This window comes from Centropristis striata, chromosome 11 (genome assembly GCF_030273125.1).
Source record: "Centropristis striata isolate RG_2023a ecotype Rhode Island chromosome 11, C.striata_1.0, whole genome shotgun sequence".
In the NCBI taxonomy this organism is placed as follows: Eukaryota; Metazoa; Chordata; class Actinopteri; order Perciformes; family Serranidae; genus Centropristis; species Centropristis striata.
In genome coordinates this window covers 4508448-4527532 of record NC_081527.1, presented here as the reverse complement: position 1 = coordinate 4527532, position 19085 = coordinate 4508448, and the positions used below count along the sequence as shown (strand labels likewise).

Below are 19085 nucleotides of genomic sequence, written 5' to 3'. Positions count from 1 at the left end.
CCCGGCATGTCTGAGCCAGTGGGACGACTGATCCCCTTCAGTCATTCCTTCTAGTTCCTTTAATATTTGGGAGTATTCCAGTGAGACGCATAGATCTCAGTGGGACATTATGAAGTGTGAGTGAATGTAGAGGAAGCTTTGCCTTGTGGCTCATACACCTTCCCACACACACACACACACACACACACACACACACACAATATTATAATTATGGTTATATAAATAATGAATTCTAATTGAAACACATTGAATCTGACAGAGCAATGACTAACAAACTCTACTGAGCTCTACTTTAATAACCTATACTCTACTGAGCTCTACTTTAATGGACTCTACTCTACTGAGCTCTACTTTAACAAACTCTATTCTACTGAGCTCTACTTTAACAAACTCTACTCTACAGAGCTCTACTTTAACAAACTCTACTTGAACAAACTCTATTCTACTGAGCTCTACTTTAACAAACTCTACTCTACAGAGCTCTACTTTAACAAACTCTACTCTACAGAGCTCTACTTTAACAAACTCTACTTTAACAAACTCTACTGAGCTCTACTTTAATAAACTCTACTCTATTGAGCTCTACTTTAACAAACTCTACTCTATTGAGCTCTACCTTAATGAACTCTACTCTACTGATCTCTACTTTAATGGACTCTACTCTACTGAGCTCTACTTCAATGAGCTCTACTCTACTGAGCAGTGCCTTATATTCTTGCAGGAGTAATGTAGTGTTCCTTCTGTCCCTGTGTTCGTTAGGTAACCTGTCAAAGACCTGCACTGAGGACGGCTGGACCCCCATCAGCATCGACTCGTACATAATGGACTGTGGATACAACCCCAACAACACCATAGATGATAATACGTCGGTATGGCAACGCGTTACACTCCAAAGCTTCATCTTTAATGTCAAACCTGGTCTCACAAGAATCTGTGGAATAGCCACGGATTCGCTTAACTCAAAATCCGTGGAATAGCCACGGAATAACTCAAATTTCCGTGAAACTGACACGGATTTCGCTACAATGCAAGTTAAAGACAGTCATATCCCGTGGCTATTCCATGGATATTTGTTCCTATTGGTTTGTTCCAAGTCACGTGACTTTCAAGGTCCCAGCGGTCAGAACAAAAAACATGGCGGACAGTTCTCTCATTTTTAGTGAAAAAAATAATATTTTGACTTAGTTTCTGCATAAAAATGGATTTTAATCACATTTCTAGCGAGAAATATACGTTTTATTTTCTAAATATTCACTCAGTGAATGTACATAATCAGTTCGTATGTTGGAATAGCCACGGGATATGACTGTCATTAACTTGCATTGTAGCGAAATCCGTGTCTGTTTCACGGAAATTTGAGTGATTCCGTGGCTATTTCACGGATTCCTGTGAGACCAGGTTGTAAATGTCAGACTTGTGAACCGTTTGACTGAACTGTGTAACTGGATGTGTTGTTGCAGGGAGAATTCTTCGACGCCATCAAAGTGGGATACACCATCGGTCACAGCGTGTCCCTGGTGTCTCTGACGGCGGCCATCATCATACTTTGTCTCTTTCGGTAAGGACATCCGTCAACCTGCTTCTTAATGTCCCTGTATAAAGACAATCAAACACCTTTTTCCATCATTTAAAGCGATAAAACCCACCTCGATCTCTCATCTCACACCACATTTCCTGCATTTTATAGAGGTTTTACAGTGTTTTTCACACAGTAATGTGACTCTGACAGATTTTGTGGGCTCAAGAAGTGCAAATCTGACATTATCTGCTGTTGCGACATTTCTTAAACAAACTGCAAGCGGCCATAAAGTCAAAGCACTTAGACGGGCTGCTGTTGTTCCCAGCATGTTCCCTTTTGTCCTTAACCCATAAGAACCCAGACCCAGTTATCCTTAAAGGATGTGTTCCATAAGTGGACCACATAGAACACATTTCTGATGTTTAAAAAAAAAAAAAATACTACCCGTAAATGTCAAAGATCTGTGATGTGACATATATGTTGCAATGGGCATTTATGGAATTTATGTTTATAATATTTCTTATTTTAAAATTTAAAAAAACTAGACACATTTTCTGCTTACAGAGACACAAATGTTCCTTTTTCTTTGCATCTCTACATTAATCAAAATTGTGACATTAATAGTGCTGTTTAACACCAAATTATTTTTCAGATTAGTTTTTATGTTACAAAATAATAAATGAATAATAAATAATAACAAATAACCATTTGCCTTTTTTGTTTGCATCTCCATAACATATATCAAAAAGTGTGACTTTAATTTGTTCAGTAAATATGGTCAGAACAAGTTAAATGTAATACAGGACACCCTGTTAACTGATTAGAATTGTTAAATGGGTTTAAATTCAGCCTCGTAACAAAAAATAAGCTTTTTGAAATTAGCTACTTTTCTACATTTCTGTTTCCAGTCACAGCCACATTTAGGAGTCACTTCCTGTCACATGACCACCACACCAGGGTGTTGAGTATACGTTGCTTAGGGATTTAATGAGTTAATGTGAAGCATAAAGCTGAATATGGGAGATTATAGAAGATTTATAGTGTTTATTACACGGGTGTCACCATGGGTTCTTATGGGTTAACCCATAAGAATCCACTGCTCTATTTACAGTAGTTCTAAGAAATCACGATGAAATGTTTTAGCACATCTGCATAGATGCACATATACATTTGAAATACAGTAAAAATTCAGGGAGAAAATATCGATTAGGGAGGTAGAAGACATTGTCTGTATAAAGCTCCACAGGTTGTTTCTTAAAGTCCAGTTTCAATAGCATCCACTCCCAAGAAGGAAAAAAGTTTCAGAAAGTTTAATCAGTTGGAAAACAGTTAATTCCTCCTGAAACAAGCAGCTCAGGGTTGATTGACAGGCTGCTGAACATCAAAGGTTCAGAGTAAAATCTGATGTATCAATTAAGTAAAACATATTAGAGCCTGAATCTCTGAACAAACCACAAAGCTTGGATAAACATTTTAAAAACATTTTATTAAAAACTAAAAAAAAAATAAGTTTATCCACAGACTGATCCAGCTTCTGGGGTTGAAGAGGAAAAGTGTTTGTGTGCATGTTGGCATGACACACTGATCATTATAGAGTAAGTTGAAGTAGCTGGTGTGTGTTGCTTTTAATAAACAAGCCGGTCTGTTCAGCTAGTTGGGTGTGTTTTTTAGCATTTGGAGTGTTTGTGTGTTACGGACTAAACAACAAGAGATTGTGTTTATAAAATGCCAGTGGTTTGGGCTGTTTAACAGGATATGAACAGCGTTTTCTGTTTACGTCCAGCTGCAGATGCTGTGTTCAGGCAGCTGTGTGTGTCATCACACCGATGACTCGCCTCATGCATTTACAATCACAAGCTCACCAGGAAGGCATTTGTTTGAGAACACCCAGGAGAGGATTTACATTAGTGAGATTTTCTCTTTGAAAACTCTGATTAGTTCTCATTTACCACTGTGCTGAATGTCGAGGGTGTTTCACATTTGTTCCTGTATGATAAATATATGTTTCACTGGATATCGACATGCTACAGGTATGAAACAGACATATTCTTGACAGTTATATGTAGCTTTACATGTTCAGTAAGTGCTCATAATGACTACTTTCCTCAGGTCAAAAACACATTATTTCTGTGGATGTTTTCCCCCGCAATTTAAGTCTGAAGTGTCTGCACTGTAAAAAAAGAAAAGTTGGGTGAACTCAAAATTTCAAGGCAACAAACTTCGATAGAATTTTAAGTTGGACAATTAAACTAAATATTTTAAGTTTTGTTTTGGATTTTGCTCAACTCTGAATTCTGATTTTTGTCAACTCAACTGTAAGTTGTACTAACTTATAATTTTACATTGTAATAACTTTTAATCCTTACTTCTGCTAACTTCTGCAATGTGCTGAATTGGCACGATTGTAACGCTGCTATGAAATGTCAGCTAATGTTGCAACCACAATTTTGCGTTAGCATTGATACGCTAACGGCTACTCTTGTAGCTGTAACAAGCAGCGCCGCTAGCATCGGTTAGCCGCTAGCATCAGTTAGCTGCTAGCTTTCGCTAATGAACAAAAACCTCTTTGTGTTTAAATGTTGAAAATATGTGGGTCGCCTTCTCCAACGACGTATGACACTACACAACACAACTCAGAATAAAATTCCTGTATCATTTTAATCAATTTAATTAAGGGTTGATGTCTGTGTGGACTCCAGCTCGAGGCAGCACAGCCACAATGAGACTTCAAGTGCATTGCCAACTCGGAAAGTTGGCTTTCCCTCATTTCACAACAAAGAAATAAGAGTTATCAGAACTATTGTCCCTTGTTTTGAACCCCAACTTAAAGATATAAGTAACAACAACTCACCAACTTGTTTTTGAGCAGACAACTGGCTTCCTTTGTTGTGCTAACTTACATTATTGCCCTAAATGTCAATATTAATTTGTATTTCCAAGTTTTACTAACTTAAATCACTGTTTTAGGCCAAAAAATACAAGTCGGCTTTTTTGCAGTGTATGATAAATATATGTTTCACTGGATATCGACATGCTACAGGTATGAAACAGACATATTCTTGACAGTTATATGTAGCTTTACATGTTCAGTGAGTGCTCATAATGACTACTTTCCTCAGGTCAAAAACACATTATTTCTGTGGATGTTTCCCCCCGTGATTTAAGTCTGAAGTGTCTGAAGTGTCTGGTGGATATTCCCTTAATATTTATTTCAACAGCATACTTTAGTGCAATAAACAAACACTTTATCAGATGATTTTTGGTCATGAAAATTCCTGTTGAGCTCTTTTAATCAGAGGGAATTCATTTCTTTAGAAGAATTATGGTTGTTGCTTTTCATTCTTGATTTAACCAGTTCAGATCCACCATCCAGTCCATTGAACATAACTTTTCGAGGGGATCTAGATCTAACTGTTATTAGGCGTGTTTCCACTGAGTGCTTTCTGAGTACTTTTTGGAAAGCGGCTGAGTTTTTTTTGGCTCTGCCCACTAGTTAGTTCCCCTCGGCCTCTGTTCCCATACAGCTACTTTTTTCAAAAAAGCAGCAAGAGACAAATCTGGCGACTTTTTCTGGTTACTGGAGACTTTTGGAGACTCGTTCCTACTCTTCTTGACGAGTAGCAGGCGCCGTCCCAAAGCACTCACAATCGGCCCAGTCCTCCTGCAGCAAGGTTATAATAGTTTGGGATTTTTCATTAGTTTCAGTTTTTAGTTCTTTTTTTAGAGTGAGTTTGCTAGTTTTAATTAGTTTTATTCTTTGGAAAATGCTTAGTTCTAGTTTAGTTTTTATTAGTTTTAGTTTTTTTGTAATGGGGTGTTTGTTGGGTGCCAGATTCAATAAGGTCAATAATAAGTTCAAGGTGGGTTCTGAATGAGTTAAAACATCTAACTGCTGACTCATCTACTTTTACAGGAAGCTGCACTGCACAAGAAACTACATCCACATGCATCTGTTTGTGTCGTTCATCCTGAAAGCTGTGGCTGTCTTCATCAAGGACGTGGTTCTGTATGACGTCGGAGAGACGGACAACTGCCAGTCACCAGTGAGTACACTGTAAAAAACATTTGTAGAAATTACAGTAAAACACACTCAAATTGCGTCAGAAATAGGGTGTAAAATTTAAAATTGAATATCACCATAGTAGATGCTTTTAATTACCGTAAATCAAGGAATCGTGCAAAGCTTTTAAACTGTAGAAAACACATGTAAAATTAAAGGAGAAATACCATAATGTCACAAGGACACAGTAGGGCTGCTTCCACTACAGTCCAATACCCGGAATGAGGCGGGTCTCATTCGCCGAAACGCCCCTAATTTGAATATGAGCCGTCCGGAGCGGACTTTTGTCGGGACTTTTTTTGTCCCTGTAGAAGAGCAGGGTCTTTTTTCTCCCCTGATAAAAGCCTGGTTACTGATTGGATAGAACACTAAGCAGGCTGTGACGTAGTACTCGATGCCACAACAACACGCAACATTTGTAAAAGCCAGCGACGCAGTGTTGCCAACTTAGCGACTTTGTAGCTATATTCAGCGACTTTTCACACCCCCTTAGCGATTTTTCAAAAAAGCGACTAGTGATATATCTAGCAACATTTTCTGGTGTTATTGGAGACTTTTGGAGACTCGTTCTTAGAGTCAGAACGAGTCGAATTGGCACAGTCCTCCTGCAGCAGTCTCTCCCAGCTGCAGTCACAGAGCCGTAGGGGATGTTAACCCCTTAGCGTCCAGTCTGTAAATTCTCATAGGCAATTTGAATACGAGCCGTCCAAAGTGGGCTTTTGTGGGGACTTTTTTCATCCCTGTAGAAGAACAGGGTCTTAATATACCATATACTGAATGAGTTAGTTAAGTAATATACAGCCATTAAAAAATTGTGTACAAGAAGAGACTTAGAAAATATCACATATATATATATATATATATATATATCATATATTTTATGGGAAATGGCAAACTACCTACAAATATTGCCCAGAATGCATTGTTTTCTACAGTATAATACCTTTTTAATGGAAAACATAATGTTACTGTCACAATTTGGCTGTTTTCTTACAGAAATGTGTTACAGTGTACAGTAGAAAACACTTTTTTTTACGGTGAAGTTCTGGCAACCACAGCTGCCGCTATTTTAAATTAAACAGATGGTTTGTTTTTTACAGTGTAGGCTCCTCTCTTTGCTCATGAACGCACCATCTCACTTGCCAACATGCCCATTTTATTACATTTTATTGATTTTCTTCCCTGCATAATAATAAAGTCCTGCATCATAGATCAAGTTGAGGCATTAATCTGATGTACGAGCCGGCAAACTGCATCTGTTCAATCACTCTCGCAGACTTTACTGACTGTAGCGCTTTGTCTGGGAGTTTACTCAACATTTAAGCTCTCAAGTGCTCGTGGGTGTATCCGTGTTTGCCGAGTCCCTTTCTCTCCTGAGACGCCGTTTCCTCATTCACCTGTCCAGCAGGATGTTGTGAGAGTTCCTGTTTGCTGAGCATTAGCACCGAGCTTTTGTCAATAAATCACATTTAGAGTTTTGATATGTTTTTATCACTTTATCTCGACAACATGAGCCTAGCAACACTGTAAGTGCTGAGTTTAGATAAGGAGTTAAGATAAGCGGCTGGATTGGATTCAGCTTCTTGTAGTGAGGTTATTTTATTTTATTTTATTTGATCGATCAACGTCATCGGTGTTTTCTCAGCTGAATCCACTGCTTTATTACCACAGAGGATTAGATCAGCACACTGTAAATCACCTGCTTTACTGTCTAAGTGCTGCTTGTTAATGGTTCGGTTTAGATTTTCTCTGGGCCAAACACAGCTGCCAACCTCCACAACTGTTTCTAAAAAGAAATGTAAAACATATTAACCCTGTGGAGTGTCCAAAAGCTCCAAATAATCCAGACTTGTTGCCTCCATCAGACTAGAAAACAAAGCAGCGTGGAGCCCTACTGTAAATTTACCTCTAAAGTTCTGGCTGTAAACTCCATGAGGCCAGTTTCAGTTTGATGATGATATACCAAGTAAAACTGGAGACAAGCTCAAATAGATTTAGTATAAAATGATAGAACTGGATGGAACCCTCTTATATGTTAGATTTGACACCTTTGGTCACATTTGCAACATTTAAAATTCTTTATTGAGCATGATAGTGTTTTGAAAGTAGAAAAAAAAGATTCAAAATTACATTTTATGTTGGACTAAAGAACTAAAAAAGACACAAAAAAAAGACACAAAAAGACACATAATTACTTAAAAAAGACACAAAATGAGAAGACAGAATTACTAAAAAACCCACAGAAGACCCACAATGACAAAAAAGACACAAAATGACCAAAAAAAGACACAAAATTACTTTAAAAAGACACAGAACGACAAAAAAGACACAGAATGACCAAAAGAGACACAAAATGACTAAAAAAGGAAACAAAATGACCAAAAAAGACACAAATTGACCACAAAATGATCAAAAAAATTTACAAAATGACCCAAAAAAGACACAAAATTACCAAAAAAGACATACAATTATTAAAAAAGACACAAAATTATTAAAAAGACACAAAATTAACAAAAAAAAAGTAATTAAAGGGACCTTCCACACACAACACGGTAAAGTGCCATTCATATAAAACTCACACTAAACTTTTATATCAAGGTGGAGGCCACAAAATATTGTCACGAGGGCCACAATTGGCCCGCGGGCCGCGAGTTTGAGACCCATGATCTAAACACTTGTCTTTAGATGTGAGCAGGTGTTTTCCAGGAGTCTTTTCCAAATCTTTTCAAAGTCTTCTGATGTATCGGAGGCATTACTTGGTCTGATATAGAACCAGTATCTTCTGGTATTTAAGGGTCACAACATGAAGCTAGATATTGATTTATTGGTATTGATTAAGTGATTCTTCTTGTGTTACTGTTATACTTTTATCCCATGTTGTTTGTGCCCTCATTCTCAGTGACCATCTCTCCTAAAAAGTCTCACTTTAAGCTGTTCACTAACTGTTGTTACATAAGTAATGTTACACCAAACAGCATCTTCCTTTAGCAATTAAGATGAATCTCAAAGACACTTTAATTGCAGACTGAATCAGCCGAGGAGTCATAATTACTATAATCAGTGCAACAGTATATGAGGTAACCCCTGTAGAGTTTCTTCTAATTATATTATTAATTATGATGATAATTATTATCTTCTCACTGCTGCTTTTACTGATTTAATTGCCAAGTCTAAATCGCTGTGTCATAAGCGAGGAGTCGATACTCATTTCACAGTAATCTACTAAAAACATTCTGTGTGTTGCCTCATCCACTGGCTAATACATTTGTCTTCATTTGAGTTGTAATAAAATATCATTGATCTACATTCAGCGGTAATGCAATTAGCCACACTGCAAAAAAATGGTGTCTAAAACCAGATAAAACACTAAATCTGAGGGAAATGATCTTGCTACATGGACAGATAATTTCACTTGACAAGATTTCTTAAATTAAGATGCATGTTGAACACTTAAAATATGAAATTAACTATATTGACTTGTATTTTGCTGTATTATAGTTATAGAATATACATTACAATCAGCTGTGTGGAGCACCTCCATAGCACCTTTTGTTTATTTTCTTCATTGCACTCCATACATGATGTCAAGTTTTAACCCTTTCAGTATGGTTAAACATTTGAAGAAAATTATGAACATAAGAGACAACTATGCAGAACAACACTGCAAAAAAAAGGTGTGTCTAAATACAAGATAAAAAACAGTAAATCTGAGGGAAATGATCTTGCTGCATGGACAGATAATTTACCTTGGCAAGATTATTAAATCTAGAAATAAGCATGTTGAACGCTTTAAATAAGAAATTAACTCTTAAAACAAGAATAAAAACCACATAAAACCAAAATAAAACTAGTTAAAACCAAAATAAAACCACTTAAAACCAGAATAAAACCAGATCAAAGTTCAAACCAGAATAAAACCACATAAAACCAAAATAAAACTAGTTAAAACCAGAATAAAACTAGTTAAAACCAGAATAAAACCAGTTCAAACCAGAATAAAACCAGTTCAAACCACATAATACCAGAATAAAATGATCTTGCTGCATGGACAGATAATTTCACTTGACAAGATTTCTTAAATTAAAATGATTAAATCTATAAATAAGCATGTTGAACACTTAAAATGAGAAATTAACTCTTAAAACAAGATAAATTAAAGCTGCCAGCAGTGATGAACTGGCCCGAGCAGAGTGACCTGATGATTATTAGTTTCTTACCAAGATAAAAAAAAAAAGTGTTAGATTTAGAAGTGTTAGACCATGACTCATGGGTCATTTTGTTGTTGTTTTTTAGTAATTGTGTGTCTTTCTTTGGTAATTCTGTCTCTTTGTATAATAATTTTGTGTCTTTTTTGAGTCATTTTGTGTCTTTTTTGGTAATTTTGTGTCTTTTTTTGGTAATTTTGTGTCTTTTTTGGGTAATTTTGTGTCTTTTTTGGGTAATTTTGTGTCTTTTTTTAGTAATTTTGTGTCTTTTTTGGGTCATTTTGTGTCTTTTTTTGGGTAATTTTGTGGTTTTTTTTGGTAATTTTGAGTCTTTTTTAGTAATTTTGTGTCTTTTGGGTAATTTTGTGTCTTTTTTGGGTCATTTTGTGTCTTTTTTTGCGTAATTTTGTCTTTTTTGGTCATTTTGTGTCTTTTTTTAGTAATTTACTTTATTTTCTGTCATTTTGTGTCTTTTTTTAGTAATTTTGTGTCTTTTTTGGGTACCTCAGATTTAGTGTTTTTATCTGGTTTTTAGACACCATTTTTCCACAGAGCACTAACGTGTGTGTCCTCCTGTAGGTGGGCTGTAAGGTGGTGGTGGTCTTCTTCCAGTACGGGGTCATGGCCAGCTACTTCTGGCTGCTGGTGGAGGGCCTCTACCTCCACACGCTGCTAGCCGTCTCCTTCTTCTCTGAGAGGAAGTACCTCTGGTGGTACATCCTGATCGGTTGGGGTACGTGCCAGCCTTTATACCTTATGTTGATGGATGCAGATAGCTCACACCTGCTCATTCCCAGAGGGATCTCATCCATCCTTTTGTCTGAAGTGGCAGCTAGAACTCATCAAATGCTCATCAAGCTACAATCAGGCAACCTAAATGGATGTTTTGTCCTTAACTCCTGCAGCCACAACATACATGATAATATGTAAATGAATGTATCCGTGATGTTTTATACATGCACAGGAAAATGCTTTGCCTCTCCCATCTGCATATGAATAAGCAGCGCTGCCAGTTTTAGATTAGCAGCAGCAGGCAGCTGCCACTCCTCTCCTCTGTTAGAATTCACTCCAGCATCCTGCCATGCTTTTCATAGGAAAATAGCTCATTTACCTAATCCATGTATGTATTCTGCCCTACAAAGCCTCACTGCAGTAACTACATTTGTGGTTAAAATTGAGTCATAACTAAAAATTAAATCTTTTATGTCTGTTTTATCTTATGACAAAGTTTAAGATTTCAATTTTGCTTTATTTCAGAGAAATAATGATACAAAAAAACAAAATCTAACTCAAAAGACCTGAGGACATCAGAGATGCTTCATATTTTTAAGAGCAAACTTAAGACTTATCTTTTTAATATGGCTTTTACTTGAACCATTTTTTACTATTTTTACGCTCATGCATCGTAGGTTACAACATCTTCTCTTTTATTTATTTATTTATCTATCTATTTATTAGCTATTATTTATATTATGCTATTTTTATATATATATTACCATGCATTACTTTTTAATTATTTATTTATTATTTTCATCTTTTTTTATCTAGCTTTATCACTTTTTATTGTTATTTTTATTTTCCTTTTTGTTACGTTTCTCTTCTAAACAAATACAGTCTGATTGATTTAGACTTGACCTTCTCATACATTTAATAACACAGCTTTTTATTTTATTTTAATTTTATTATTATTATTTTTTATTTCCCACATAAAGCACTCACGTGACAAACCACAGAAAAGAGGAAAAAATAAACAAATAGCACAGCAGGCAGACAAGGAATACACCAAAATAAATAAATAAATAAAATACATTCAGTCATTTGTACAGATATATAAGGCCGTACAGTTTACATAGTGAAAAATAAATAAAGAAAAAAAAGGGGGAAAAAAAGAGCAGGGGAGTGAAGACTAACCAGCCACTAACTCTATAAAGGAACGCCAAGTCTCTTCCGAGCCTCGAAGGGTAAATCTGAGCTAATAACACAGCTTTTATCAAAAAATATAGTCATCCAGAAGTATCGGCCTCAACAGTTTTCATCTTAAAAATATCTTGGCTCTAAATTTTCATTTGTCAAACACTTCACTTTGGCCTTTTGGTCCTAAAATTCCAATGTTACTTGCCTTGAAATGTATATTTAACAGCCATTCCCCAAATTTCTGATGTTCGTTTTTTCCATCACAGCAATAAATAAATAAAGTTGCTCTATAAATAGCCCTGAGATGTTGTGTCTGCCAGCAGGAAAATAGCAACAAGCCTGTGACTTTCCCTGCAGATAGCCAGGATGTGCCAATATTGGCACAGAGCACATATGATCCCAGTTACAAATGATAAGCACACCCAAAATGCAATATTACATTCGCTATAAAATCATCCAAAAGATTAACAGAGTACACACGGCCGAGGCTCACCGTCATATTTGGTGGTGTTTGTGTGAACACAGTGAACATAATTAATAGTTTCTTTCTGGGACAGAGAGTTCATTTTAATGTTGAAATAACTTACGACTAATTGTGTTTATGTTTCTTGTTTGCAGGGGCTCCAGCCGTCTTTATCTCAGCGTGGGTGATTACCAAGGCCTATTTAAATGATCCTGGGTGAGCTGATCTTTGCTTTTATCTTGCTGATTAACATTATTTATCAGTGTTTAAACAATAGGGGGATAAAAACATAATAACAGTTGTTCTCAGTGGAGGTCTGTGGTGAATTATTTATTCAAGACTGTCTCCTAGCTGGCTACACTATGTTACAAAGACAAAATGCAATAACTAGATATTTGTTTTTACAATAAAATGTGCTTTACCATATAATAAATACTATACACTACAGGGCAAACGTTTGGAAGCAAGATCAAATTTGTACAAAAAAATATCATAGTTTCATTGCTATACTTTGCAACAAAATGAACGTGATTATTATATAAAGCAGGGGTCTCAAACACAAATTAGCAGGGGGCCGCTGGAGGCAGTATCAAAATGACCAAAAAAAGACACAAAATTACCAAAAAAAAGACACAAAATGATCAAAAAATACACAGAATTTCCAAAAAAGACACAAAGTTACCAAAAAAAGACACAAAATTACTTAAAAAAAAGACACAAAATTACCAAAAAAGACACAAAATGACAGGAAAGAAACTAAATTACTTAAAAAAGAAACAAAATGACCAAAAAAGACACATAATTACCAAAAAAGACACAAAATTACAAAAAAAGACACAGAATTACCAAAAAGACACAAAATGACAGAAAAAAACTAAATTACTTAAAAAAGAAACAAAATGACCAAAAAAGACACATAATTACCAAAAAAGACACAAAATTACAAAAAAAAGACTCAAAATTACCAAAAAGACACAAAATGACAGAAAAAAACTAAATTACTTAAAAAAAGAAACAGAATGACCAAAAAGACACAAACTTATTTAAAAAAGACACAAAATTATTAAAACAGTAATTAAAGGGACCTTTCACACATAACACGGTAAAGTGCCATTCATATTAAACTCACATTCAACTTCCATATCAAGGTGGGGGCCACAAAATATTGTCACGAGGGCACTTATTACATAAATGCATCAATACAAATAATCTAATAATATATTTATAATATATAAAACAATCTGAGTGGATCCATTCTGCATAACGAGTACTTTTACTTTTGATACTTTAAGTACATTTTGATGCTGAAACTTTTGTACTTTTACTTCAGTAAGTTTTTGATTTCAGGCTTTTACTTGTAGTGGAGTAATTTCACAGTGTGGTATTAGTACTTTTACTGCAGTAATAGATCAGAATACTTCTTCCACCACTGCTGTCTTCAAACTTTAACTCTCTTTCTTCATCCTCTCTGTGTCTGTCTAGTCGTGCTCTCTGTCTTTGCAGCACAGTTCAAGGCTTTGTTCCATCTTCATCTAGTCTTTTATTTTGTGAGAATCTGTTTGTATTTATCTCTCCTGACAGATGCTGGGAGATAATCGACGACCGCCCATGGTGGATCATCAAAACACCTATTTTAGTCACCATACTGGTGAGTCACAGCACCATCTCTTCATGAGTGGCATCTCATCTACAGCTATTAATAATAATATTATTATTTTATTTTATTTATAATTATTTTATTTATTTTAATTGTATATTGTTACAATTTATTATCACATATTATATTATAATTTATATTATATTATATATTATATACTGTACAATTATTATTATTATATACTGTCTAGTCACTATAGCATTATTGCCATCATATCATCAGTATAATTACCATCATCTTGCCAACCTACCAATTTATCTTCTTTTATTTAACTTCTTAAGTGTCCTTGTTCTATTCTGTGTTTTTTTTCTATTGTTGTTTTTATTGACTCTACCTCAGTATTTTATTCTATTGTATTTTATTGTACTTGAATACCGGACTGCTGTGACAACCGAATCTATCTATCTATCTATCTATCTATCTATCTATCTATCTATCTATCTATCTATCTATCTATCTATCTATCTATCTATCTATCTATTGATACTTCTATCTATCTATCTATCTATCTATCTATCTATCTATCTATCTATCTATCTATCTATCTATCTATTGATACTTCTATCTATCTATCTACCTATCTATCTATCTATTGATACTTCTATCTATCTATCTATCTATCTATCTATCTATCTATCTATCTATCTATCTATCTATCTATCTATCTATCTATCTATCTATCTATTGATACTTCTATCTATCTATCTATCTACCTATCTATCCATCTATCTATCTATTGATACTTCTATCTATCTATCTATCTATCTATCTATCTATCTATCTATCTATCTATCTATCTATCTATCTATCTATCTATTGCTACTTCTATCTATCTATCTATCTATCTATCTATCTATCTATCTATCTATCTATCTATCTATCTATTGATACTTCTATCTATCTATCTATCTATCTATCTATCTATCTATCTATCTATCTATCTATCTATCTATCTATCTATCTATTGATACTTCTATCTATCTATCTATCTATCTATCTATCTATCTATCTATCTATCTATCTATCTATCTATCTATCTATCTATCTATCTATTGATACTTCTATCTATCTATCTATCTATCTATCTATCTATCTATCTATCTATCTATCTATCTATCTATCTATCTATTGATACTTCTATCTATCTATCTATCTATCTATCTATCTATCTATCTATCTATCTATCTATCTATCTAATGCAATCACAGTAATTAACAGTCTTTTATATTTTTCTGCAGTTGAACTTTTGCCTCTTCATCTGTATAATTCGGATTCTGCGTCAGAAGATGAATTGCCCCGACATCGGGAGGAAAGAATCCAATCAGTACTCGTAGGTTTTCATGTCAACACCTCGATCATAGCACAGGGTTACACTCATTTCTTATCAGGTGACACTGAATTAATTATCTTTCTGCTGTTATGTTGTTGGTGCTGAGCAATCACAGCTCTTACATAGTGACGAGCCTCGACTCCACACACAGGCCGACCACTCACTATTTTATTTGTCTACTCTTTTTTTTTTTTTTTTTTTAGGAGACTGGCTAAATCCACCCTGTTGTTGATACCTCTCTTCGGCATAAACTACATTATTTTTGCCTTTATTCCTGACGACATCCACCCAAAAGTGAGGATGGTGTTCGATCTGATTCTGGGGTCTTTTCAGGTAACATCACATATAAAGTGTATTGAGTATGTGCTTATGTTTTTTGTTTTTTTTTCTCCTCCCCTCTCCTCATGTTAACCCTTAATAGGGCACTTATTGAAATACTTGCAAATTCCAAATTTCAACCCTAGAGAATATTGGAGGATATTACATACAGCCAGAATGTGTAAAAAAAACATACGGACCTGGGGGAGGGGAGTAATATTTTGAGAAATAAGTTTACGAGATAAAGTGGCAAATCTGCAAGAAAAAAATTGCTTTTTTTCCCACTTATTTCTCGTAAAGCTGTGACTTTTTTCGCACAGATTTGCCACTTTAGATCTCTTAACTCTGTGACTTTTTTCTTGTAGATTTGCCACTTTAATCTAGTAAATTTGCATATTTTTCCTCGAAATATTTAGCTTGGCTGCAAAAAAGGGGAGTCTAAAACCCAGATAAAATAAGAAAATAACTCTTAAAACAAGATAAATTATCCAACACAGGGGCCTCAAACTTAAATTACCTGGGGGCCGCTGGAGGCAGTATCAAAATGACCCAAAAAAGACACAAAATTAAAAAAAAAAAAGACACAAAATTACAGAAAAAAACTAAATTACCTAAAAAAGACACAAAAAAACACAAAAAAGACACAAAATTACAAAAAAAAGACACAAAATGACTGAAAAAAACATTAAATTACTTTAAAAAAGATACAAAATTACCAAAAAAGACAAAATATGACCCAAAAAATACACAAAATTACTAAAAAAGACACTAAATGACCCAAAAAAAGACACAAAATGACAAAAAAGACACAAAAAGACAAAAAAAATACACAATATTACTAAAAAAGACACAAAAGGACCAAAAAAAGACACAAAATTACTAAGTGTGTAAGTTTTTTATCTTGGTAAAAAAATTATAATTTTCAGTGCTCTTCTGCCGTTTATGTTGGAGAACTTGTTGAACAGAAGCAGCACAAATTTCTGATAAATGAAGGGATTTAAGCATTGCCATCTAGTGTTTTTTTTAAAAGATTTGTGCAACAATATGGCACCAGACAGAAAATAGAAGTGATCCTGTGGTTCCGTAAAGTTACAAGAAAAGAGCTCGGTAACATGAAGACAGTTTGTCTGATTCAGCAAGTGAATGGTTTGTTTAGCTGACATGTTTAATTTTATATTCCTGAGTAATGAGGTCGCTGATTTACTAAGTATTAAATTGAAAATGAACTCTGCGAGCCAAGTGCAATGATGGAAACATAGCGATGGAAAGTATTCTCGATTTATAACCGTTTTAGCTCAGAACGATATCTCCTGGGAACACTTCCCAGAGATGGAGATGATGAACCTCCTGTCTGAGCCCTGAAGTTGCTCATAATCTTACCATCATTATTCATACGCAAGCATTCTGAGTGTTTCCCCAGCTGTACTATCACACTGCTATTTCTTTTCAACAACAGCTCTGATTGCACGGTACTTTTTCTCTCTTTTTCAGGGTTTTGTCGTTGCAGTTTTGTACTGCTTCCTAAATGGAGAGGTAAGTGAATTCAAACGACAACAAAAAAAAACAGCTCTTCGAGATGTTTACTGTCCTTTTATGTCACTAAATCTAATTTCCACTCCCCCCGCGGCTCGTCGTACCCTCTTAACGCCCCCTCTTCATGCTGTTTGTCTACACCCTCGTTTCTCCTGCAGGTGCAGGCGGAGATTAAGCGTAAGTGGCGCAGATGGATGCTGCAGAGGTTCCTGGGTGCTGACACTAAGTACCAGCAGCCCTCCATAGGCAGCAATGGCAACAACTTCAGCACCCAGATCACCATGTTGACCAAATGCAGCCCCACAACCCGCCGGGCGTCTGAGTGCCAGGAGCACTTCTCCGCCATCTGAAACCCATCTACACCTAACAACTCCCCTCTCTGATTTCTACACACATGCAATGTTGCAGTGCAGTTGATGCTGGTTACTGGAGGTTTATATGACATTTTAGTGCTGAAGCTAATATTTGTTCATTGTAACTGTATCCGTTACCTGTCAAAAAAAAGGCAAGGGAGCTGTAGTTTCGCAATCTTGCAAGACTGGAAATCCATCCACTTAAATCAATGAGACCAGTGGTTCCCAACAGGGGGGGCCCGACCCCCCCAGGGGGGCGCGAAAAGATCCATGGGGGGTCGCGAAGCCCTCTTTATTTTAAGGGATGTAATAAATCTAATGTGTTAAATATAGATGAGTCAGCATTTAATTCATTAGTGGGACAAAAACGACTAAATAAGGGTTACATCAAACGTTTATTCATTTATTTAAATAGAAAAATCCCTACAGAAAAGTTTAAAAATAAAGGCTATGTCGCGAGATTAAGGACGTGTAAAATCCCTCCTGCAGTATACACAGGTAACCTCATCTAGTGGTAACCTCACCTAGCAGTAATCTCACTTAGCGGTAACCTCACCTAACGGTAACCTCACCTAGAGGTAACCTCACCTAGCGGTAACCTCACCTAGAGGTAACCTCACCTAGCAGTAACCTCACCTAGAGGTAACCTCACCTAGCGGTAACCTCACCTAGTGGTAACCTCACCTAGCGATAACCTCACCTAGCGGTAACCTCACCTAGTGGTAACCTCACCTAGCGATAACCTCACCTAGCGATAACCTCACCTAGAGGTAACCTCACCTAGTGGTAACCTCACCTAGCGGTAACCTCACCTAGTGGTAACCTCACCTAGTGGTAACCTCACCTAGTGGTAACCTGACCTAGTGGTAACCTCACCTGGCGGTAACCTCACCTAGCAACAGAAACACAGAGCTAATGGAAAAATGGCGAAGCGTCAGGGAGACGAAAATGCTGAATATCTCAAAAAGAAAAAGGGAGGGTACCATGAAAGTCACATTGAGTTCGTCTTCATAGAAGCAATGGACAATGGGGGGGTCACCAAAGTTTACAATGGTAAAAATGTGGGTCCCTCAAGAAAAAGGTTGGGAACCACTGCTCTAAGGGTTAATTTATGCTCAACATCGGGGACGGATACGGGTGCCAATACTCTTCCGTTCATAATTGTGTCCGCTTTCTTAAAGCTCATGGACACAAATTAAACTGAACAGTACCACCCGAAATTGCTAGGGCGGTGTAGGGAGTACTTTAGTCAAGGCACGACCGTAGGACACGACAGACATTTTTGAAATGGCGGAAGTTTTAAGGAGATATTAGTGAACGAAAAAAGTCTGTCCACACAATGTATTAAATGGTCATGGACCACCTCTATCTACAACGTTGCCATAAAAGGTACATTATTACCACCCTTAACATGTTTGTTGTTGTCAGAAGACCAACGTAAAGGACACGTGGGCAGTGATGGCTACGTTACCTGAAACTATTTTGTGCTTACAACTTCTGGTGGTAAGAGATCTTCATCGTCATATTCATCCTAGATATTGGTCGTAGTTTGGTTAGGTTAAGATAAACAGACTTAAACTATTAGAAAGTAAAACATGTCCTAGCTAGCTTACAGAAGTTACGTAACTTAAAATAATTGTTTCAAACACTGGTCTCCTGTGTTTGTTTGACTTTTGCCTACGTGGACTTTGTCGTTCTTTATATTCAGTATTCTCACTTAAGCCTTGGCCCCA

General features: G+C 36.0%; 1 protein-coding gene across 1 annotated transcript in view; it reads left to right on the top strand.

Annotated features, from left to right (window-relative positions):
* The window catches only part of LOC131981050 (vasoactive intestinal polypeptide receptor-like), a 38870-nt gene extending 21290 nt beyond the window's left edge, over nt 1-17580 (top strand). The window contains exons 4-13 of the mRNA XM_059345340.1: nt 760-869; nt 1461-1558; nt 5433-5562; nt 10364-10517; nt 12317-12377; nt 13743-13809; nt 15057-15148; nt 15352-15481; nt 16958-16999; nt 17158-17580. Of these exons, the coding sequence (XP_059201323.1) occupies nt 760-869; nt 1461-1558; nt 5433-5562; nt 10364-10517; nt 12317-12377; nt 13743-13809; nt 15057-15148; nt 15352-15481; nt 16958-16999; nt 17158-17349 (1076 nt within the window). The 3' untranslated portion in view covers nt 17350-17580. The remainder of the gene's footprint in view (nt 1-759; nt 870-1460; nt 1559-5432; nt 5563-10363; nt 10518-12316; nt 12378-13742; nt 13810-15056; nt 15149-15351; nt 15482-16957; nt 17000-17157) is intronic.
* The last annotated feature ends 1505 nt before the right edge of the window (nt 17581-19085 follow it).